The sequence below is a fragment of the Parasteatoda tepidariorum genome, chromosome 7, assembly GCF_982258835.1.
Source record: "Parasteatoda tepidariorum strain Cologne lab strain chromosome 7, Ptep-v5.0, whole genome shotgun sequence".
NCBI lineage: Eukaryota > Metazoa > Arthropoda > Arachnida > Araneae > Theridiidae > Parasteatoda > Parasteatoda tepidariorum.
In genome coordinates, this window is record NC_141761.1 from 13813735 (window position 1) to 13837671 (window position 23937).

The window sequence follows — 23937 nt, forward strand, 5'->3', positions numbered from 1 at the left end:
AATACTAAAAGTGTTAACACTAACGTGAGATGGTGCACAGCTTACAACACGAGCAAACAGTAATAAACAAATGGAAAGAGGCCAAATCAAGACTGCCAAAAAAGCGAGTTATTCAAAATCTAGCAGCCATGTCACTTTTTTTAATAATAAATAACAAAATAACTAAAACAAATTTTCACTCCAAACTGCCCAGAATTACATTATAACATTATCTATCTTATGAAATACAGCAGATTTGAGCTCAGAAATTATCTAATTTATTTCTTTTATTGAAAACAAGATTATCCGTTTGAAAACATCACCTATCAGAATAACATGTAGTAAGCAGCTGTAAACTTTTTAACCGGAACTAGAGTAGGTCCGAGCTTGAGATTGTTATTGTTTACTTTTCTACTGAAAACACCATCCATTCGAATGGTAATATTAGATGAAAATTTAAATCATAATTTTAATACTAAAACTTTTTAAAGCATCAGGTCCTCTTAACGCTGCAAAAGCGAAGAGATACACAGCGGAAATTTTCTAAGCACTTTCAGAAAACTGCATATCGGCGATCGAAATTGGCTACAGGTGGCGCAGAGCTAAACTGTCTACCTTTCCCCCAATGGCAGGCACTGAATTTTAATATTTGCCTATGAAGATGCCGGAACTGTTACTCATTTAACGTTACCCAGTGGGCACCTGTGAACCAAAGTCACGAAGGCGAGCAACACTGCCCATAAACTGTCTACCTATTGGCGATCGAAATGGGCTGCAGGTGACGTAGAGTAGAGCACTGTACCTATGGCAACCGCATGCTTACCCCATTAGCGTGTAGAAAGTTACAGAGGAAAGAAGAATTAGTTTCTCTCTTGATTTTCATATAGATTAAAATCTTTTAGCTTGGAAAACTATATGGAACTGAAAACTGCATTAAACATAGTTCTAAAGAAGGGTATCACGAAAATTTTAAAAAGTATTTTTATTACATCCTTCCTTCCTCACTGGCTCGACAGCCCAGGATGGGCCTTGGCCTTCTCCAGGTGTGATGAGTCATTGGAGAAAGAAGCAGTTAGCTAATTTTAAATTAGGGAATATTATATGGAATCGAAAACTACATTGAACATAGTTTTAAAACAAAGCATCGTGGAAATTTTAAAAAAAATATTTTTGTCAATAAAATCAAAAAATTTTAAGAGTGGGGAAAATATCGTAGATATGTAGTAATATGTATATACGTGCGTAGATATGTATCAAAATATCGTAGAACAACTGATAAGAGAAGGAGAGTGAAGGAGGATGGTCAAGCATGCCTTAATCTTAGCGTGTGGAGAGTCATAGGAGAAGGAAGTACGTTAGCTTCCGTCTTGATTTTCAAATAGATTAAAAAATTTTGCACTAGGAAATTGTATGGAACTGAAAACTACATTGAACATAGTTCCAAAAAAAAGCGTCATGGAAATTTAAAAAAATATTTGTGGTAAATAAATACGAAAAAATTTTAAGAAAGGAAGAAATATCGTAGTACAGTCCAATACAACTGAGAAGAGGGATAAAAGGGAAGGATTGAAACATGGAATCGAAAGGTGTTCTTCCCAAATTACGTGTCCCGCAGTGGACTGATCGTTAAGACACGGTTCCCAGCAGATCACCGAAGTCAAGCATCACTGGCTGTGGTCAGTGTGCGGGTGGGTGACCACTTGGAACAGCCTGCGTAGGGACCGAGGGTGTGCGGTATTGGTCCTCGTTATACTGTTCTACCGAAAAGTGCTCGACTTCACGTGTTGGTCGTCGGGCTACCGAAGCGGGGGTGCCATCCCCTCCGCAGAGGATCAAAATTGTGATGGCATGTCTTCGGATCATCCTCAGGGATGTTTCCCAGAGCATCGCCAATAGCCCATTGTGCAGCTCTAGTGCGATGTAAATGAACAACAACAATTCCCAAATTACGTTTTCGAGTGTTGTGATTGCAAATTCAAAACCAGTGTTGTTTGATTTCGGTAATCTACTGAGAGAAGTGGCATCGTTAACTTTCAGTGAGGAACACATAACTGGAGCAGAAATAAACAGGCGATAGCTTCAAAACAGTATTTTCCTCTTTGCAGCAATTTCAGATGTGTTGTTTCTGGTTATTTAACTTTTACTACTTTTAAAAAGAATATTAGAAGATTTTTATGATGTCAACACCAACAGAGGATGAAAACACTATAGAATTTAGTTTATTTGATCTAGTCAATAAAGATTTAAAGTAAGGCGTGCTTTTAATTATTTTTTAAATTGCTTGAAAGTAATTCAATTATTGATCTCTGCAGAAAATTTTTTAAAATGAAAATTGGGGTGATTTCGTAATCAGTATCTTCATAATAATTTCGTCCTAAAGTTCTTTGTTGCCCTTCTAATCTTGAATAAGAATAATAGAATTTCCGTAAACATAAACACTGGTGATTCGAAGTATATTGAAGCATTCTTTCCAATGTGGTTCCTGATCAGGGTACCGCAGAAAAATCTGAGAATGTTATCAATCTGGAAAACCTGATAGTCTTATCAAAATACTTCCAAGAAAGGAGAGGGTGATATTTTGTGCTATGTACACTACAGCATAAAGCACAAATTAACGAACTTAAATTGTCATACTATAGTTTCAACTCAATTAACAAGAACCTTAGGATAGTTCTTTTAAGAATCAGAATTTTGGAACTTAAAAATATTATAATAGAAAGATTGTTGTAATGATATCTCTGCAGAAATGGTTTTATTTTATAACCATGGTTGAACAGCTGCCTAATTTTTGAGTTTAATGACTACTAACATTCAACTACGTAGGTTTGTAATTTTGAACCCAATCCAGAATACAAGAAAACGTCTGGATTAAGTATTGGTAGAAATTTGCATTTCTGAAGGACATTTTATGGAACTAATCATTTTGCGGTTAGCCTCACTACAAGGAGACTTTAACCCATAATCCGTCTACCACTGAGGATATTTTATGTCTGCACGGTGGCCGGTGCAAGTTGGATGCGTAATTCATTTTGACCAGCCATGGCTGGCATTAGAAGACAAACGCTCTATCCTCTGAGCCATCATGGCTCTGCACCCCTACATTGAACCAAAACAGAAAATAATATACCTTCTCTAAATCAGTTCTGTCTTCTCTTGTACGAATTGTTTACCCTTTAGTTTTTAAAACCAAATAGTAGCTCATGAAAAAAAAAAGTCAGAATTATACAATTTTAACTATAAAACTAGTAGCCTATTCCATGTAAGTTGGCTCAAGCAGATACTGATCTGGAAATATCTCACTTTATTGGAAGAAAAAAAAAATAGATTAACAATATGAAATATTGTGACCCCACGTAATTCAGAATCACTCTGTTTCTGGGGCAAATAATGATCATCTAAGTCAGTGACTCCCAAAGTGGTCTATATCGATCCCCAGGGATCGATGATAACCTACAAGATGTTCATGTCAAGTCGAAAAAAAATTGAGGGTCCTTGAAATGAAGATGGGGATCAACAATAGTGGATCTCATATAAGCAGGTCGTAACTTTTAATTTTGGCATTTCATGAATGGACTAATCAACACACACTGATCATGCATAATTACTTACATTATACTACCTTATAATATGAAGATATCTATCTATCTACATTCTACATAATTTATAGAAGTAGCTATGAAGTAAAAATTTTATTAAAATTTGAGTTATTAGGATTATTTTTCGATATACGAAACTGAATTATTATAAACTAGCAGTTGCCTGCAGCTCCGCCCATGTACGTTTTTATTTTCTCTGCGTGTATGGTTTTGTTTTGTAACAAAAAAGTATTTTTCCACTGTAAATTGTAGCCTCCCAAGTGTGTCAACTCTTTAGCTAGCTACACCTCCAATTTAATTTGAGCACAAGATACGGGAGATTTGTTGCTCAGTTTTTACGAGAAAACTTAATAAGCAGGTTTTATAGTGCACTATTTTATTCCATTTACATATTAATTAAATTAGTTTGAATTTCATTAATAAATGCATAAAATTAATGTGTGTTTTTTTCTTAAGTTTTTCGCACTACTCTTCATTACAGTTAGAAATTTAAATCTTTCACAGTGAATAGCACTATACCAGCTGTCAAAAATGTATTTAAAGTTGATGAATTTACAAAAAATCAATATCAGGTAAGTCTGCCCAAAACTGAAAAACATGGCAAGGGGTCTACGGGACAAAAAAGTTCAGGAACCACTGATCTAAGTTTTATTTTTTAAGAAAATTATTATAATTTTTTTTTTTTAAATTTGAGACTTGGACAAGAGACCTTGTACACTTTAAATTACAACTACATTTAGGGTGACCCGGGGTAATTCACAATCACTCTGTTTCTGGGGTAAATAATGATCACCTAAGTTTTATTTTAAAAAAATTATTTTTTTTTTAAATTTGAGACATGGACAAGAATGCTTGTACATTTTACTAAAGTATAAATGCATTTACTTAATATTAGTTTTTTTTGTTTGATCTAACAAAATAAGTATCTTTTAAACTGCTTTCTGTATTTTCCATTTCAAAGATGGGTTTCAAAATGTGCACATTTCTGCAAAGATCCCCCTCCATCTCTTAATAATAAATATTTCGTTTTACTTTCTTTTTCTTTGATATCAAAATGGAGTAAGCTTTTGTTTAATTATTTCACAACTACTGTAAACATTATAATTAATTATAGGAAACTATATCAAATGTTGACCCCTACACATGGGGTAATTATTGATCACTGGTGTAATTCCTGATAATTGTCATTCTTTTTATAAATAGTATAAAAAATAGCTAATAAATAGCTGATTGTCTTTTCATAAATAACAGTTCATATTTATTAAGTGGAACAACTATAAAATATATTTTAACTGTAATCACAAAATTTGCTTTTAACTGCATACAAGACAAATGTGTTCTGACTTTTACCATTGATGGTTTGCCTTACCTTGCTTCTATCTTAATTTTATGTGTGTACATTGTTAGAATAATTTTTAAGTTTATAAATTTGCCTAATATAAATAGTGTGAGAAATTATAAGCCTAAAAAGGATACTAAGCTTCTAGAAAGCAAAATTAGTGAATTTCTTTTAATGATTGAAAATGAAAATTTCAGTGTGAAAGCTGCTGTCAGAGCTGTTGACATACCTTACTAAACTTTACACTCTCACTTAATGAAGTTAAAAAATCCGGCAAAAGTAACCTATGCGGGAACTTTTTCTTATATTCTAGTAGAACATTAGAATGAGTTAACTGCTTGCCTAAAATGTATGGCACGATGCAAAGATTTTTGGAAAATTTAAATTGTTAATCTTTATTCTTGCTTTTAAATAAATCGTTTTATTAGCTGCTTAAACATATCTCTTTGGTTTATTTGTTTGATCTTGATGTCTTATTTGTTAATTACCACTGTATAATTATTTTTAAACAGCCCCTTTACTATAAAAACTGGTGATCAGTAATTACCCCAGAAGTGATCAGGAATTACCCCAGAAATGATCAATAGAAGGGGTAATTCCTGATCACTAAAAATTTAAAATCTTTTAAATTCTAATTAGATTTTCAAACAAAAGAAGGTAGCAGAGAACTCATCTCATATAGACTCAAACTTCCAGTAAATATTAAAATTCTATCTTGAATAGTTTTTTCACAAAATAGATGTTTGCATTTTTTGATCAGGAATTGCCCCAGGTCACCCTACTTAATAATAATTTTTTGTTTAATCTAACAAAATAAGTATCTTTAAAACTACTATCTGTATTTTCCACTTTGAAGATGAGTTTCTAAAAGTGCATATTTCCATAAAGAAAGCAATTTTCATGACTGAATTTATTTTTCTTAAAAGTTTAAAATTGCTGCTACTTGAAAATCTATATAATGCTGTTTTACTTTTTCATTGCATTTTCTGAACATGAGAATTCATCTGGAAACCATTGTTACTAATAATTTTTATTTTATGTTTAGATAATTCTTTTTGGAAGAAAAAGTAAAAATGAGAAAGTGGTGGTGATATCAGTATTCGGCAAGACTTCCCTGAATTCATCTCAATTTAAGGATCATCTCATTGCTGAGGTTTTGAATGAACATATTTTTGAGGTTAATATTAAGTCATTTTAAAATTAAGTGTAACATTTATTCATTTTCAAAATTATTTCCTTAAAGAAAATCTCAAGTAGCTTTTTATATTATAGAAATTTACTATTAGTGTCATTTAAGTAATTATAACTCTAAAGTGAACAGTAATTACTTTAAATTTACCAATGTCAGTTTAATATTTCATTGTACTTATAGTTTAAAGTTCTTTTTTTTTACTCATTAATCAGTTTGTGATATCTAATCTGATTAATATGCTGTGTTATGATGAAATCTTTTTTAATGTGTAATTTATTAAGAATAGTACTTAATTGTTTTTTTTTTTTATTCTTTAGAATGAAGAAGCTTGTCAGTCTACTTCTGTAAGAAAATGTTTATTCATTTATACTAGTTGGGCAATCCACTGTGTAATGTATAGTAATTTTATTTGTAGTTTTAAAAATGCAAAGAATATCATTAGATGGAGATAGTCAATTTAGAAATGTAACTCTCCCTGTAGCAGAATTTTTTTAGGTTTTCTGCGACAAAAACTCTCTAGTGCTAATATCTTTCTACAAGATACTTTTAATAATAACAAAGATGTAGGTTACAAATGTAAGATAACAAAAATGCTGTGTTTACAAAAAAAAGCAATGTCTTTTTTTAAATTGATTTATGTAATATTTTTTTATTCTGATATTATAGGCGATATGCTTGAATTTTGTTGGGGGGAGAAGCATACTAATTCTTTTCTTTACAAACTGGGAATTCAATTTTTTTTTTCGTCTTTTTTTAAAGAAAAGGTGACCACTCAAAGAGCATTTGATATTTAGGGAAGATATTTCAGCTATACTAAACTATTTCATTCACTATGGCATTATTTAAATTTGTTCAGCTGTTCCTTTTTTTCCCTCAAAATTTTAATTAAGACTAGCATAGTTAGTCGAATTTAGCTACACACAAAAACAATGATTTTGTTTCCTCATAATATATTGTGTATAATATGTACAGGGAAAACACAGTTAATTTTTTTTCTCCAAATTTGAGTGGCAACCCTACATTAACATTGATTGAGCATCATTATCGTCAGTTAAAGTACGGCAATGCTTATTTTTTGTTGAAAAATCTGGCTATGCACCCTATTTCATCCAAAAGCTGACACTTACCATAAAAAATTCAACCTATTCTTAAGATAAGCACAGGGCTCCTTTTGTGTAATAAAACCTTTGTTTAAAGTGAGAGAAACACATTTAATAAATGAAGTTTTGATTGCATATTTAAAAAATAAATTTATTCACACATTATTTCAACTATTAGTATTTTATTTTTTGTCTTTTTTGTGTAATAATTTGTCTATTGTAACATTTAAATAATCTATATATTTTTTACAGGATTGCCACTCCACAGGGAATTTAAAAATCACCTAAAATAACAGAGAAAATGCTGTAAATTTTAAAATTTTCCTTACAAACTGGGAATTTTATTTCTTATTTTTGTCTTTTGAAAAATTCAGAACTCTCAAAAAACAATCTATGGGATATTTAAAGATAATAATTCAGCTATTATTTCATTTATTATACCATTAAATATGTTCAGCTGTTCCTTCTTTTTCCTCAAAGTTATACCAGCAATTTAAACTAGTATAGTTAGCCCAAAATAGCTCACAGAGGAGAACAATAATTGTGTTTCTTCTTAATATATTGCATATAACATGTGCCAAAAAATTTTTTTCTTCCAAATTTAAGTGGCAACCCTGTTTTAAAAAATTAAAAAAAAATTTTTTAATTAAGTTTGTCAATTTGTTTCAATAATGCTCTCAATAATTATTTGAAATGCATATTTTTATTAATATAAATTTACAGTAATTCATAACCATCATAATACTGATCTTTTACTTTCAAGAGGAGTTGTGAAGTAAAAGGGTATTACGATCCTTCTGTCAGCGCCATATTTCTTCAAGCAACTGGCATATCTGATACAAGTGTTTTAGTTCGTAAATGTAAAGAGTTAGGAACAGAGTTGGAAACAAAGGTAAAAATCAAAATTTGTGTTTTAATTTACTTCACTTGTTTTATTTTCACTCACTTGGTTTATTGATAACTAAGCATATATTTTAATTACTTTTCGGGGTTTTTTCCCAACCCTTTTAAATATTGACTAAGTTGTTCTCAGTGATAAATTGTCAGGATTTGCTGTCACCGATTGCACAGCTCTAGTGTGACATTAATAATCAACCTTAATTATGATAGATTTAGTAGAAATATTTCGTCTAATATTAATACCAAGGCAGTAAGAGAATTAAAAAAAGATAACTTATCAACATTTTTATTTATAATGGCACCTATATTAATATTGGGTTAATGCATAAGTTCCCACGTTTGTTTTTTTAAAATTTTTTATAACTTAATTTTTTTACATAAAATAACAGCAATTTAATCAATAAGGTACTCTTCATTGTTGTTTACGCCTTCCTCTCAACATTCAACTAGTTTTTCGATGCCTCTTCGACAGAAATCACCCGTAAGCGTCTCAAAAAAGTCGTCCAACCAAACCCATAATTCGACGTCAGTATTGAATGAAACGACACGTGAAGCATTTGAGCAGCTCTGTGCTTGCTCTCTCTAGCAGCTTCTGTGGCTTTGGCACCGCGATTAAGCGCAAAATAAAGGTGGCGTCGGAAATGCTCATTTTTGTCAACTTGACACTCCATTGCTTTAAAAAGTAACAAAAATAAAGTCAACAAAAAGCGAAATACACTATTTTATAGAGTGAAAAATTCTCTTTTGAATAACACAAAAGATTATGCCAAAACATTTCCTTTTCAGCGCAAATTTTTTAAATTAAACAAAGCGCGGGAACTTGTGCATCTTCCCAATAAAACATGTATATTAATTATCATTAAATTTGCTCTTATTCCCTTTTCAATGGTTCAATATCCAGGAGTGAGCTCAGGCTTTCTCCAGACATGCCTACTTTTCACAACTTATTAGACTCTTGAGTCATGATGTCTCAAGGGATAGAACATTCACCTTCCAATGAAGTGAACCAATTATCAATATTTTTTTGTCATACTAATTTGCTCACTCTGTAATTTTATATTTTCCACTTGTCTCTCTCTCTTCTATCAGTTAAAATAGTGTGGCTTTATTAAATTTTACAATATGAGTTAATTAGGCCGGGATAGCATGGTTAGTAGTCCAAGAGTTCTTGGGTTTGATCCCCCCGGCCAAAGACTCCCCATGTAGTAAATGGTGACTGATGCGCATTAAATCTGTCGAGTCGCAAAATCTTTCATGTTCTCATAACAAATCAATACCTCTGGGGGTACTGATCCAGGAGTTTCCTTGTCTTCTGGATTGATTCAAAATTTACAAGGCTACAGAGTTGAGCATTAGTTGTCGTAAACCCAAAAGTGGGTCAGCTGTTCAACGACGGATATAAAATATTAATTAATTCGTAGCTTGATTTTTCCAGTACAGCTTTTAAAAAAGTAATAGAAACATACCTTAATCTCTTTAAGTAGTTGACATTTTAATGTTTAAACAAAATAAGTTTTTTCCTTCATGTATCAATAAATAAATAATTAAGTTTATATTTTTAGAGCTTCTTAGAAGTATGGTGTGATTTGCATTTGGATTTTGCTAAAATATTACTTACTCTGTTCTGTGTTTCTCATATAATCATTGTAAGTATAAAAAAAAATTTTTTTTTTGCTTCTTTATCGTCTATTTAATAAATAAAAATAATTTGCGTGTCTGTCCAACTGTGCATCAATCCTATAACTAAAAAATCATTTGTGTTGGAGTTTTGGAATTTTTAAAGTAGGTGTAAAGAGGAACTCCCTCGAGCCTAAAAGTTTTCCTAAAATGTCAATTAGTTTGTTTGGGAAGGTCATTTAAAAAGTGAATTTTTAATATTGTTTCAACATTAGATATTGCTACAAATTAATATGTATACAATTCTTTTTCAAACATTAAGAGATAACATCTCTGATGTTTGCTTGCGTATAGCTCTGTTTGATCAAGAGCCACATTTATTGCATACACTTAGTATATTATTTTTACTCATTATGTAAAGTAAGCTTAAAGATCAATAGCATGTAAAGGTTTTGTCACGGTTTTAGTATTTCTTCTTAAATTATCTGAAACCACATGTTTATTTTGTTTAATTACGCTTTTGAAAAATGGTTCTATAAAATTGAATAGTTTAAAATTAATAGTAGTTGAAATAAAAATATCATGTTAAATATTAAAAATCAGAGTAATTGTGAAAATTGTTTGATTTTAGTGTACTATGAATAACATGAGTTAGAACTAGATGATGCTTAAATTTTAGCTTGATGGGATAAACTTATGAAATCATGTTTTGCATAATATAATATAATAATTTGCTTAATTTACAGAACTGAAGATAATAAAAAATAAATAAAAATTGTGCAATTATTTTAGCTTTATTAAATGTGTCAATGTATGCCTTTCAGCTTGAAACAATATTTTTACATACCAATTAATTAATTACTTACTTTCTTTTTTATTTTCTACAGGCAATCAAAGATCAGGCAATAAGTAAAATCTAAAAAAAAGTAGCATCTAATTAACCAATGTTCTTTTTTTATTTAAGCTATTTTATTCTTTTCAACATACTTAGTTTATGTATTGATTTTTTTTTTAATTGAAGAACTTAATCTTTTTCTCAAATCTTTTTTTCCGATAACGCATCCAAAAGCAGGTTTTGATGTTAGCTACATCCAGCTTTTCAGAGCTCTAGACACAATTAGGTATTCTTATTTCATTTCTTTTTTTAATATGCAGTACTTATATGCTTAAATCTGGTTATGGCTACTCAAGAATCTAATAAAATAAAAAGATAATTAATCGTATTCAGCAATCTATAAAAATTTAGTCCACGAGATTCACCCTATTTTAATCCCGCTATCTCCACGGAAAGTAAAGGTCAATTTTTAAATGGAGAGTGGTTCATGTGGGATTTCGATAAAGAGATTATTTTAATCATTTGCATGATATTTTTTACATTAGTTGAAGGCATGAAAATGATGGACATTAAATTTCTGACATAATATAAAGCCATCTGATGAATAGGCAGGCATATCCTCTGGAAACTGTAATTCTCTAGCTAGAAAAAAAAAGTAGCTCACATGAAAATTCATGTCAAAAGTATTAAACCAAATATAATTTTTTTTTTTTTTTTTGTATTTATAACAGGAAAAAAATGAAAATAATTTTAAGTATCAAATTAAATTGCTGCTTTTCCTTGATGTAAGTGTTGGATCAGTTTTAATTAAAAGCATTAATGTTAAATATAGCTCTGTTTGATTACTCTGTATTATTGTTTTGCCAATCAATTGATGAGGTTCTTATAATTGTACAGAGAAACAGACTACCCTAAGTAACTTTTGATCTAATGATCAGGGCTCAATTTTAATGGTTCAAAGGTTTGATCTCAAATATGATAAATAATTAGTGCAGATAATATTATTTTAACATACAAAATCAGACACAAAAACATACTTTCTCTGAATAAACATAGCTTTTTTCCAAGGGATTCATATTTCTGCACTCTGTAATGTTAATTTTACATTTTGCATATTTCACCATAGCTCAATATAATTCCATGCAATATATAACTTTTAGTAAATATTTATTATAAAATATATATTTAAAAGTGGAAAATATTTTAAATTGTAAGCTATACAATTTTTTACATATTTTTAAAGATTATAATTTTAACTGAAAAAATACAAAATTTGTGAGAAATCGATTGAATAGTTCCTAAGAAATCGAATTTTGAAAAAGTTGTATGTTTTAAATTTGATTTATCAGTAACTATTCAACTGAATTTGCTCAAATTTTGTATTTTGCTGAAAAGAGTTATCAGATAAAAAGCCAGGCTCTTGATAAAAATTTTCATATATTTTCTTACTACCTTCAAATCAAACATATAGTTCAAAATTATATTATTCGATTATATATGTCTGCATTTTTTAATACAGTTTAACCTGTTTATCTGGAATCTCACGGGAAAGGCAAAACAATCTGAGATAAAGAGGTTTCGAGTTATGCAGGTACTTTAAAAATATTTAATTTAATTAAGAAATTCTATTAAAAGTGCTTTAATTGTTTTTAGTAGAAAAATATAGGCATTTCTTCAAATTACTTATACAGTAGAGAACCATTTATCCGGTATCCAGATAACCGGGAAACCAGAAAACCGGGAAAAATTTTGATCGGTTTTAAACTAGAACGATTATGAAAAAAAGCGGAAATGAACTCATCCTTGAAGTTGAGTAGAGGAAAATGTAAGGAAGGGGAGATTTTTTTTCCCCGTTTACCCAGAGAAACGTCATTTCCTCCGTGACCTTGAAGGCAGGGAAGAGAGGAATGTTTTATTTTCTCCTTTAGGCCGTCAATCAAGCTCAAGGGTGTGGCATGCTGATTTCGTTTTCTGTTTAATTTACGAGGGGGGTGGGGAAAATGCATTGCATGCATATCAGTGAACAGAAGATGAAAGAGAAAAATATATTTATCTATTTGACATCGATTAATAAAAATAAAATCTTTTTCTTCTGAATAAATTCAAGTGCGGTATCATTTGCAAGTTTTTATTGATGTGGAATCACATCTGCTGTAATTAAATATCGTGTTTTTATCAACAACAAAAAAAAATAAAAGGAGAATTGTTTATTAATTTAAACATAGGATTATTTTATGAAGCAGATTGCAGTTTTGTTTTTCTGATTCCACTACGTTTGATTTTTTTTTCTTTTCACAATAAATTTCGTGATAAATTCATTCAATAAATTAATTCTTTATATTCATAAATTTTATCATTAGGTTTTTTTTTTTAAATTCCGTTGATCTTGCCTTGTTCCGGGTTTCAATATTTATGCTAGTGTCTTTTTTAACTATCGTTTCGGTTCGATAATTTTCAAGTGTTTTTATTTAGATTAATAAGTTTTCCTTTTATTTTATCGTTTCCCCCGTATAATTAGGTATGAAATATATTGCGTTATTTAACCATTGGTTTTGTTTACATTAATTAATTTAGGAATTGTTATTATTTTTAAAAAATAAATACAAGAATTTTGTATTTTTTAATCTTGTTTTTCTTGTCTAAACTTGCAAATTTTTTTATTCTTTTAAATGTTATTTGTTTACCTTTTTTTTTCTTTTTAAAGTTAGGAGTACCTTTCTTTTTTCTCTTGCATTATGCATTACACTTTTTCCTTGTAATTCGGGTTCGATAAAACATCGATTAACGACACTTTTTGGTCGATCCAGAAAACCGGGAAATTCAGACATCCGGGATAGCGATGTTCCCGAGCATCCCGGATAATTGGTTCTCTACTGTACCACATATATTTACCTAACATCCATTTACATAATATTTTTTTAACATACATTTAACACTGAAAGTAATTTTTAAAAGATTTTTGATGTATAACTTAATTTGTTTCGATTATTCTTTTAAAGGTTAGAAAGAGCGCAAAGCCCAAATAGATAACATTTTCCTGGGATTCAAGAATATTTTATTAGAATTCTACAGCTTTTTTCTACCTCTGTTGCATTCACTTTTGGTTCATTAATATGATCTTCAGCTTCTTCCTCATCATCTGATATTCCTTTGACATTATCTATGATTTCTGCATCTGTTAATGTTCCGCAAGTTGTCAGGCAGTTGTTCACTTGTAAAATTCTTCAAAATTAATGTCAACATTAACTCCAGATTTTTTTGCATTCCATTCTGGCAAATCTGGCACTGTATTTTCAGCATCAGCAGTTTCTTCTTCTTTACTAATGCCTTCAACCTCTTGCTCATCATCTGCACAGCAATTCTTAAAACCATTTTGGATAAATTTTAGAGACACATTTCTCCAGGCAAAACAGTAATTCTGATAGCATCCAACACATTTAATTTTGGAAGAGAACTTTTTTCATCGATGGCATCTACAAGTTTGCATACCAACTGTTTTCTACAGTTCACTTTAAAACTCCTAATTATCCTTTGATCCATTGGTTGCAATTTTGAGGTGAAAATGAATTTTTAGCTTTCATATCTATGTTGAAAAGCTCACCCCTGGTGGTCTGGTCACTACTCATTAACTTAATGTCAGAATCATTGTATTCTTTTCTAGTTAAAGAAAGTGCAGGGATAGTGATTGAAATTCCAAGAAACACCCCAACCAGTTCATCCCTACCTCCTGTGTGTTCACAAAATGCATCTCTGTAGCAAGTTCTACTGATAAAGAAAACTTTGACATTTGTACTGTATTATTAGAAATTCGAGAAACGGAGGATTTGAAGGGGAAAAAATTTGACATAAACATGAAAAATACATTGATTTTAGCCAGTAAATGTAGGGAATTTCAGAAATATCGAGATATAGGGGTTTTCAAGATAAACAGGTTCAACTGTATAAGTAATTTAATAGTTATGATGCTGTTATAGGCCTTACATATTTCCTAGCTTTTAAAATTTCTTTAATTTTATGGTTTAATTTTTTTTAATCATTCTTAATTCTCTTATAATTAAAATAAATCAATTATTTAATTTTTATCTCATTTTATTAAACACAACTTTAAATATTCTTATTATTTTCTTAACAATCAATGTGCAGCCTGCCTTTTAATTTAATACGAAGGTATAACTCATTAAAAGAGTGTTAAGTTAAATATTCTATGTTAAGTACAAAAGAAATTTTCACTATTACCAATTCTTCGACGGTAATAGTATCAAATGTCATGATTCAAAAATAGATCATCTCAAATAATGTATCTTATATTTACCTAAATTTTGGTTTATAATTTTTTAAGAATTTTAACCTTTGTTTTGCAAATTAAATATTATCTTGAGCTTGTATTATCCCACTGGCAGTTTAGCAAATGAGTAAAATTGGGAGGAATGTTTTTCTCCTATATAGTAACATGTAAAAACAAGTTTTGCTATGCGGAGAAGACTGCACATTAAAATGCGACTTTTTACATGCAGAACTGTCAGTGGGTTAAAAGTCTAAGTGGGTTTATACTTTTTAAAACTGTGCGTTAGCCCATCTGTTCTGGGCATGTTTTTGACAGACATAGTCGGCTCAAATTTAATGCCATTGAGTACATGTCTGAATATTTTGTCGTTGTTTAGTGGTTGTTATTTTTACTATCTTGCGATATTGTATTTCATGTGTGATAGTTTTTTTCCTTCTTCTTTCAGATTGAAAGCATTGCCCTGGTTTAAAGAAGTTCTATCCGATTTGAAACTTTCTGCAGAATGGATACAGAATGGAAGACCATGCTCTCCCCGTGTTGTGTTTGTGTTCGAATCTTCTCCTTTGTACACTCCACCCGACAATTTGACTTCTGGCGAATTTTCAACAAGACCAAAACCAAAAGTATGTTGTTAAAAAATTACTGGCATCCAGCTTGCACTGGCCACAGTACTGACGTGAAATATCCTCACTGGTAGACGGATCATGGGTTAGAGTCCCCTTGCCTTCAGGCTAACTAGGGGAGGTTCTTGTATTCTTCCTCTCAATGTAATGCAAATGTGGGTTAGTTCCAGCAAAAAGTCCTCCACAAAGGCAAATTAATATTCTGTGTTGAACAGTATAGGCTAAATACCAAATATTTGTATGTTGCATCTCTAATTTAGTAGAAGCAATTGTTGAGCAGAATCTTGTATCTCTTTACAATTGAATAACTTCTTGAAAAGGTTTTTATCAATTTTTGCTATAACAGGACTCTATTTGTACAAATTCACAAAAGCAGGACCCTGGTTAAAAGAATGTGACTTAACGCTTATTTTATATTCACAATTTATGAATATTTTTTTCACAATTTTGGAAAAACAGACCTTTTACAAAATGTCTGGATAGACCCCTGTACAATGTAATACACATTTATATTTTTATGTATATTGTAATACACATTTTTATTTATAATTATCTAATATTTTCTACTCTAAAATCTTAATTTTTGACAGTAATTTTGAAAACAAAAAGAGTTTTATGTTAAAGTAATTCAAGAACATAATATTGATGGAGCACTTGTAATTTCACATGTATGTTAATTTAAAAATACTTCATATTTATTATAACCAAAATTTTTGGTTTTCGGCAATTGTCAGAAACTTGAAACTTGCCACCCTGTCTAATTATGAAAATTTTTTAAAGTGCTTAAAAATATTTTTTGTTTGCTTGAAAAGTGCTTATTTTTTGTTGAGAAATTTGGCTATGCACACTGATTGAGAAAACATTATGAGTGATGGATTAGGAAGTGGGTTCGAGCATTTGAAGATGGTCATACAAATGTGCAGGATGACGAACAAGGTAGGCGACCTTCAGTCACTACTGACAATTTGGTGCAGAATGTTGACCAAACAGTGAGCGAAAATAAGTGTGCTTTAGGACTAAGTCGTTATCTGATGACTTTCCTCAAGTTTGTCAAAGTGCTCTTTATGTATTAGTAACTGAAAGATTAAATTACCGAAAGCTGCACTCACGCTGGGTTCCGAAAATGTTGCTAAAGGTGAACAAAACCAAATGTATGGGAGAGGTTTCAACCTTCCTTGGGCTTTACCACGTATAAGGTGATGATTTTTTTAGCCTAATCATAACAGGCGGTGAAACCTGGGCGACCTTCAGTGCGCCTGAATCAAAGCATCAATTAATGGAACAGCAGGATTCAACTTCATCCTAGAAAGTGAAGTTTAAGCAAACAATGTCAGCCCAGAAAATCATGTGTACCATGTTTTGGGACAGCAAAGGGGTGTTGCTTGTGTTTTCCATTCCGTCTAACGCAAGTGCGTGTTAATTCCATAAAAAAGCCCACCTTGAAGACAAATTTCTCCCAATACTTCATCCAGGAGTTTGCTGGATTGGGTTCAAAATTACAAGGCTATGGAGTTTAACATTAGTAGTCATAAACCCTCAAAAAATGTGTCGGCTGTTCACCGACGGTTATAAAATATCAGTCTGATAGTAATGTGTTTGATGTTCAAATTCTTCATTTATTAATTGTCATTTTAGGCAGCAAATTGCGACTTCTACGTTCTACAGAGAAATCAGTGTTGTCGTGATTTAGACAGGGTAGAATTTCCAATTTTTCAAGCCAGTTCAGATGTGGCTCGTCCGGCTCCATCTTCCTCCTCCTCTCCACCCCCTGATAATGATGTTCCATCTGAGAAGTCAAGGGAAGTCACAAACTCCAACATACCTGTTGCTAAATCTGAACTCTCTGAAGGTATGACTGTATTGTAATTGCCCATCACACTGTATATTTTATGTTATGGTGAATTATTTCATTATCTTTCATTTTAAAATAATCTAAAAAAAATTTGTAAGTATCTTCTTTTTTTTTTAATCATCCTATGTTTTCTGCTTTTGTATTTGTGTTACACTTTTTGTTTTTCATTTCAAGAACTTTTTTTTTCAATGACTGAGAGTTTATAGTATAAAAATGAAATAAAGCAAATGTAAAATCAGATAAACAGAAAATCATTACCTCATTAGGCTTCTTGCCAATGAATTGCTCTCAGTTATCAAAGTTCCATGAAGACCTTTGCACTGAATAATGTGGTGACCATCCATAAGAGAAAGGCCACCAAGAAAGGAACAATGAAACTATTCATTTACTGAAATGTTTGCAAATGAAAATGAGTAAAAAGAAAAAACAGAAAACAAACTTACTGAGCTGAAGTAAAAGTTAAAATGCCTATATATATATATATATATATATATATATATATATATTTGTATTATATAGTGGTTGACAAAATCATTCTGAATTAAATTTATTAAATCAATAATAGATTGTTAAATTAAAATTTGTTTCCACTCAAACTATTTAAACAAAAATGTCCTGATAATTAAAAACAAGTAAGCTGCTATAAAATTTAAAGTTGGAGAAATAATAAATTGAAATAAGAACTGAAATAATAAACCACTATAACAAACATACTATAATTCTTACAGTTAGAGTCGTGATGGGTCTGGGAATAGAGTGTTTGTCTTTGAATGAAGTGAACCAGGTTCGAATCCCAGTGATGACTGATTGTTACAAATTCCGCATCCGGCTTGCAGAGGCCACAGTGCTGATGTAAAATATCATCATTGGTAGACAGATCTTGGGTTAGAGTCCCCTTGCCGTTAGGCTAGCTGTGGAAGGTTTTCATGATTTTTCCTCTCCATGTAACGCAAATGTGGTTTAGTTCCATATAAAAGTCTTTCAAGAAGGCAAATTTTTCCCAATACTTTGTCCAGCAGTTCCCTTGTCTTCTGGATTAGGATCAAAATTACAAGGCGATGAAGTTGAACATTAGTAGTCAAAAACCCAAAAAATTGGGTTGGCTGTTCAATGAAAGTTATAAAATGTAAAATAAAATCTTACAGCTGCTTACCATAAATAGATAAAATAAATCAGTTATATTAGAGTTCAGATGGGACTACTAAAAAAGCTTGCTACAACCAAGTGTTTGCTATTGACCGTAGTTAATAATGTGAAACATAATTTAGGTGATCACATTTTTGTCTTTTGAAACAGGAAACTCTGAGGAAAATTCTTTGACCAATGAGATGGAACAACTGACCACAGAAGATAAGTCTTCTCAGAGTCAAGAAGAAAGGGATGAAATTGTCATCAGCATCCAGGAAGAAAGCAGCATTAGCAAAGGTTGCTGTTTTCTTTGTTGTACATTTTATGAGTTAAAGTAGATGCCCAATGGTGGCAAATCTGAATTTTTTTTTTCTGTAGTTTTCCTCTTTGATTGGATAAAAATTTATTTTTAAGTGCATTTTTCTATTCCTACTATTTATTCCCGCTCTCCCTATATCTTGTTCAAATTTTCAATCGTTAATAAAACACTTTTTATTCACCCATTCAAGTACAAATACATTTTTTAAAACTTTTAGTGAGATGTTAATACAGTTTTTTAAAATATTAATTCATAAATTTAATTATTTAGTTTTATATGGGAGAAAAAATTCTTAATAAAATATTATTTAATAAAAATGTAACTAAAATGAAATGTTTCTTTGTTGACTAAAGTAGGAATTGAATCTTTTATATATTTCTTTTAGTGTAATATCAAAATAAACAGATAAACAAAACTCCGAAATAAGATACAAACTTCTTATTTCATTTAATTTTATATGCTTTTGATCCTTTCAAAACTGCTTATATTGTCTGCCAAATAAATTAGGAGAAATTAGTACATATCTGTGTCAAGGATGATAAAGAATTTCGAAATAATAATCCTTTTTTTATTATGGTATTTGGGTGATTAGGGTTCTATGGTATGTGAATTTTGAACTTTTGTGAAAATGAATGAAATTTATGACAAAGTTAATTTCTTTGGTATTTATCTGGCACTTATTGTACTTATTCATTTATGAAATGAATACAGGGTGCATAGCGTTTTTAAAAAGTGCTTACTTTTGATTTACGTTTTTTAAAAGCTCTCTTTAAAGAAAAAAATTTTTCTTTGTCGTATCGTATTGAATACAAAATTACAAAAAAATTCATGATTTTCCCAATTTTCTCTGCAATATTTATCAGAAGCTAGTTATTTTATCATGATTATGTAAAGTCTGTGAATTTTTTTTTTTTTTTTTTTGAATTTCATTGATTTTATGTTTATAAATTAAGAACTTTAAATGACAGGAAAAAACTATATTTAGTACTGCACGATTCCTAATTATGATTATTATTATTTTTTTTGTGGAAAGTGATTAAAAATATTCTTCGAGTGCTTATTTTTTGTTGAAAATAGAATAAATTTTTTTATGAAATAAAAATGAAAATAAAGACATTTCCTCTCTAATCAAAATAATAGAATAAAAAACATTTATGTTTAAAAACCATTTTTTTTCTAATTTTATTAATCACGCATGAGATTCTTCCAATTTTTGGAGATATTTTGAACTAAAAATAATAAAAGAAAAAGCTGCGTTAAGTGACTATTTTTCTTAATATTTCTACATTGTTTTGTTGATTTACTTTATTATTATTTTATTTTCTTTAATCGTGATTTATGTATGTAAATCTTAACAGTTTTTAATTTTTTTTTAAACTAATCTTAAGTTCATTGTGTTGTCAATGCACACATATAGCAAAAAATAATAAGTATGTAGTTAATTTAATTTTTTTCTTTCAGTAAAAAATAGTTTCACGCTCTTTTTCATTTATTTTTTCTTGATTTGACTTGATAGATACTTTCAGACTTTTTTTTATTTTCCCACTCTCATGCTAATATGATATTAATAATCTACAATATTTTAAGACAATCGAAACTAAAATTTGTTTTGTGTAGTTTTCTATGAATGACTTTTTTTTAAAACTTTAGATAAAGGAAATCTTATGAGACAGCCTTCCACTACAGAATATCTGCCTGGTATGTTGCATTCAGAAAGTAGACCAGGATTACTTCCAATGTTTTCCTCTTGGTCCCTAGTGTGTGTGGGACCCTCTAATCTCTACTCCCATAACATTGATGAGAGTTCTTACTGTCTCTGTATAGTTATGAAATTTGTCTTCATTTAATCATTTCAGGGCAACAAAAGAGAAGAAATATTCAGCTCTTAAAAATACAACCATAACTTTTAATTTTTATTAGATCCGTATCTATTTTATCTTGACTTCTTTATTATTCATGCACATTTATGCTCCTTTTTATTATCTTAGGAAAGATAACTTTTTCCTTCTGATTAAAAACAGGGTTGCTACTCCACAAGTAGAACAGGAAAATTAAAAATCACCTAAAATAACCAGGAATTCCCAGCAAACTGGAAAATTACAGGGAATTTTATTTGTTATTTTCGTCTTTGGGATATTCAAGGTGCAATTTTTATGACATTTAAGGATGATATTTCAGCCGTACTAAACTATTTCATTTACTATAGCGTTATCTGTTTTAAGTATGTTATTTCTTAAAGCTTTTCCGGCAATTAAAACTAGTATAGCTAGACTAATATAGGTTTCTCAAGAGCACATCAATTGTGTGTTTCCTATCAATATATTGTGTATAATATGTACAGGGAATTATTTTTCAGATTTGAATGGCAACCCTGTAAAAGAAGAGTAAAACAGTAGTTTAAAACCATGTGTGGAAAAATTTGTTTTCTATTGTCAGTATTGTTTGCATTGTCAACATATACATTGCATTCTAATGGTTTAATAATGAAAGAATCTAGGTTCACCCTTAAAGTTTATTTATTTATATATTTATTATGACTATTTTGATTCTGTACTTAAACTTATGCTGTTCAGTTAACCTATTTATTTTTCAGTTTCTGAGTTGTTTGTAAAGAAAATTTACAGTTGCAGTTTCTTGTAAAAAATCTGTAAAACTCTTAACTCTTAAAAAGGAAAGATAAAGTGAATCTTATGAATGGTATAGAAAGGAATTTAACCACAATGAGGAAATAAATAATATTTTCTCAACAGGCGGCATCAAATGATCTACAGATGCTTCTCGCAAAATTCTTACGTTTGCTTACATTTCCAGTTTTATTGTTAACACCCGAGTAGTTTGAATAGTTTTCTGCGGGATTTTAATTATTGATTGACAAATGAAAAAAATGTTAGTTTTGAAAGCTCCTAATTATCTTAGCACCTATTTTTGGAGTGTTTTTCTTGGAATTAATCAAAAATCAAACAAAATTTTTATCGCCTTGTTTGAAAGTAGGGTGCAGTTCAGATGTTCTTAAGGGGAAGTCATACTGTGGTAGAAAATTTTCATTGCAAAATCTCCTTCATTACTAATTTAAAAGTAAGAAAAAGTAAGTTCATGCAGACCTACTGTAAGTCATGAAGTTTCTGTTGCTCAAAAAAATACTTTGAAATATTAAAATGGAAACAAATTATTAGAAGAGAATTTCTCAGTTACGTAATCCTAAGTTATTATCTCATAATTTATTTTCATTTGTATATTTTAAAATTTTCTTTTCAGTATTTGAAATTCATGACTTACTCTAGGTTTCTTTGAACTTTATTTTTCTACACTTTAAATTAGAATTAAAGGAGAAAGAGAATTTGTTATAAAAATTTTCTTATGGCGTCTTAAGGGCGTTAAAATAAAATTGCGTCTAGGGACCAGCAAACAGGACTCATGCAGTGGTCATTATAATGAAAGAATCATACTAATTGAGTCATGCTAAATGTTGGCTGAATTTTATGTAAAAGCTTAGTAATTCTATAAGTAATTGATTTATTTACATATTAAGATTAAGTTTTTCTTTTCTTTTCTTAAATACAGTAGGGAACCGATTATCCGGAACGGTCGGGACCATCGCTATTCCGGATAACTGATTATTCCGGTTTTCTGAATCGCTACAAAAAGCCGTTTTTTTTTATTGTTAAACCCAACTAAAAAAAAAATGTTGGAAATAATCTTAAAAAGAAGATAAAACGATGAAGTAATACACTAACGATTCTTTTCAAAATGATGGTAAGGTAAACATCTTTAAAAAAAGAAATAAAAATCGTAAAATCTTATGAGGAAAAAAAAAATTTTTTTTTAAATGGCAAGAACATTTATCCAATTTTGTTCCGGTTTTTTGGTTTTCCGGTTTTCTGATTTCCGGTTAACGGGTTCTGTACTGTAGTATAATGACTATTGGATTTTTATATTGTAAAATGTTTTAATAAATATTCTAATCTGCTTGTTGCTATTAAATCTGTAACAGGTTTGCAAGATCAGCCTGGATTCATACCTGGAACAAATTACTTACTTCCTTGAGATGTGGCTGCAAAATTGGAACAAAAAGAACGCTGGCCTGCATTGTGGGAAGGGAAGAGATCGTATGGTCTGAAATCTAAAAAGACTGCTAGAGGTGATTTTTTTTTAAATGCATTTATTTTTTAGAGGTTATAGATAACATAAAAATGCTGCTTATAGAATTATGTTCTTTCTTATTATTCATCTATTTTATTTCATCAATATTCAGCTCTGTTTACTACTATGAACATCTATCAACTAATCGAAATTTAGAATTTCTTAAAAACCTTCAATTATTATTATTATTTAGAAAAAAAGTATAACTGTTGTGACTAGGGTTGGTGAAATTAGTGATTTTTAAAAAAAGATAAATTAATTAAAAATTGAAATAAGTTTTTTTTATAATTTAAATCAGATTTTTTTCATTTTTTAATCTAAACTATGATAAAATGTATTAATAATACTTAATTTTATTCAAAAACAAATATGTAGCTAAAATACTTTATTTTTCCAAACTAAAATAGTTAAGATTATTATTTAATTACAACAATATATAATTACTGAATATAATCAAAATAATTTTTATTAAAGCTCAACAATCTCATGAATTGCAATAAAATTTCATTTTTTATGTACACAAACGACATATTCTTAAAATTTTAAAATACTTGAATTTATATAAATTTAAAACTCAAGATTATTATTTAATTACAACTATATAATCACTCAGTAAAATCAAAATTTTATTCAAGTTCAACAACCTCATGAATTTCAATAAAATTTTATTTTTTTATAAACACAAACTACATATTTATAAAGTTTTAAAAATACTTGAATTTAAATAAATTTAAAACTAAATGGATATAATTGAAACATGCTCATTAAACAGTGAATTGTTTTAAAAGTTTTATACTACTTTTATCCACATTTAAATTTTTTATTTATTATTTTTTTTGAATATCAAATAATAATTTACAAACATCGCTGCCCTTTAATTATTTCTCTTGATGAAACCTTCTTGATGGACTTTATTAAGAAATATCTTTTATACACCTCATTGTAATATCCTTAATTAAAATGCCGAGATCTTCCAAAAATATCTAACTTGATCTTTCAAGTTTTTAAAATGTTCATAGTTTCTTTGTCCCA

At 29.7% G+C, this 23937-nt stretch overlaps 1 protein-coding gene and 1 long non-coding RNA gene across 3 annotated transcripts; both read left to right on the forward strand.

Annotated features, from left to right (window-relative positions):
- Nucleotides 1–1918: 1918 nt before the first annotated feature.
- LOC147806870 (uncharacterized) lies at nt 1919–8098 on the forward strand. 2 transcript variants are annotated; one of them, XR_015435331.1, is made up of 4 exons: nt 1919–2227; nt 5960–6091; nt 6424–6450; nt 7459–7961. It is a non-coding gene; the product is annotated as an uncharacterized LOC147806870 (long non-coding RNA). The 2 variants fall into 2 exon arrangements; XR_015435330.1 differs by lacking the exons at nt 6424–6450; nt 7459–7961 and adding an exon at nt 7970–8098 and having other exon boundaries at nt 1934–2227.
- A 2271-nt stretch (nt 8099–10369) lies between these two features.
- LOC147806871 (nonsense-mediated mRNA decay factor SMG8-like) lies at nt 10370–22547 on the forward strand. Its single transcript, XM_087168619.1, has 6 exons — nt 10370–10373; nt 10688–10844; nt 15289–15466; nt 17102–17315; nt 18615–18743; nt 20416–22547. The coding sequence occupies exons 1-6, from the start codon at nt 10370–10372 to the stop codon at nt 20610–20612; spliced, it is 879 nt and encodes a 292-aa protein (XP_087024745.1). The 3' UTR covers nt 20613–22547.
- Nucleotides 22548–23937: the final 1390 nt, after the last annotated feature.

Excerpts from the sequence above, each read along its gene's own strand:
- LOC147806871 (XM_087168619.1), top strand. Across the intron at positions 15,467-17,101 it reads CAACAAGACCAAAACCAAAA|GCAGCAAATTGCGACTTCTA; the intron begins GTATGTTGTTAA and ends TTGTCATTTTAG. Across the intron at positions 17,316-18,614 it reads TAAATCTGAACTCTCTGAAG|GAAACTCTGAGGAAAATTCT; the intron begins GTATGACTGTAT and ends CTTTTGAAACAG.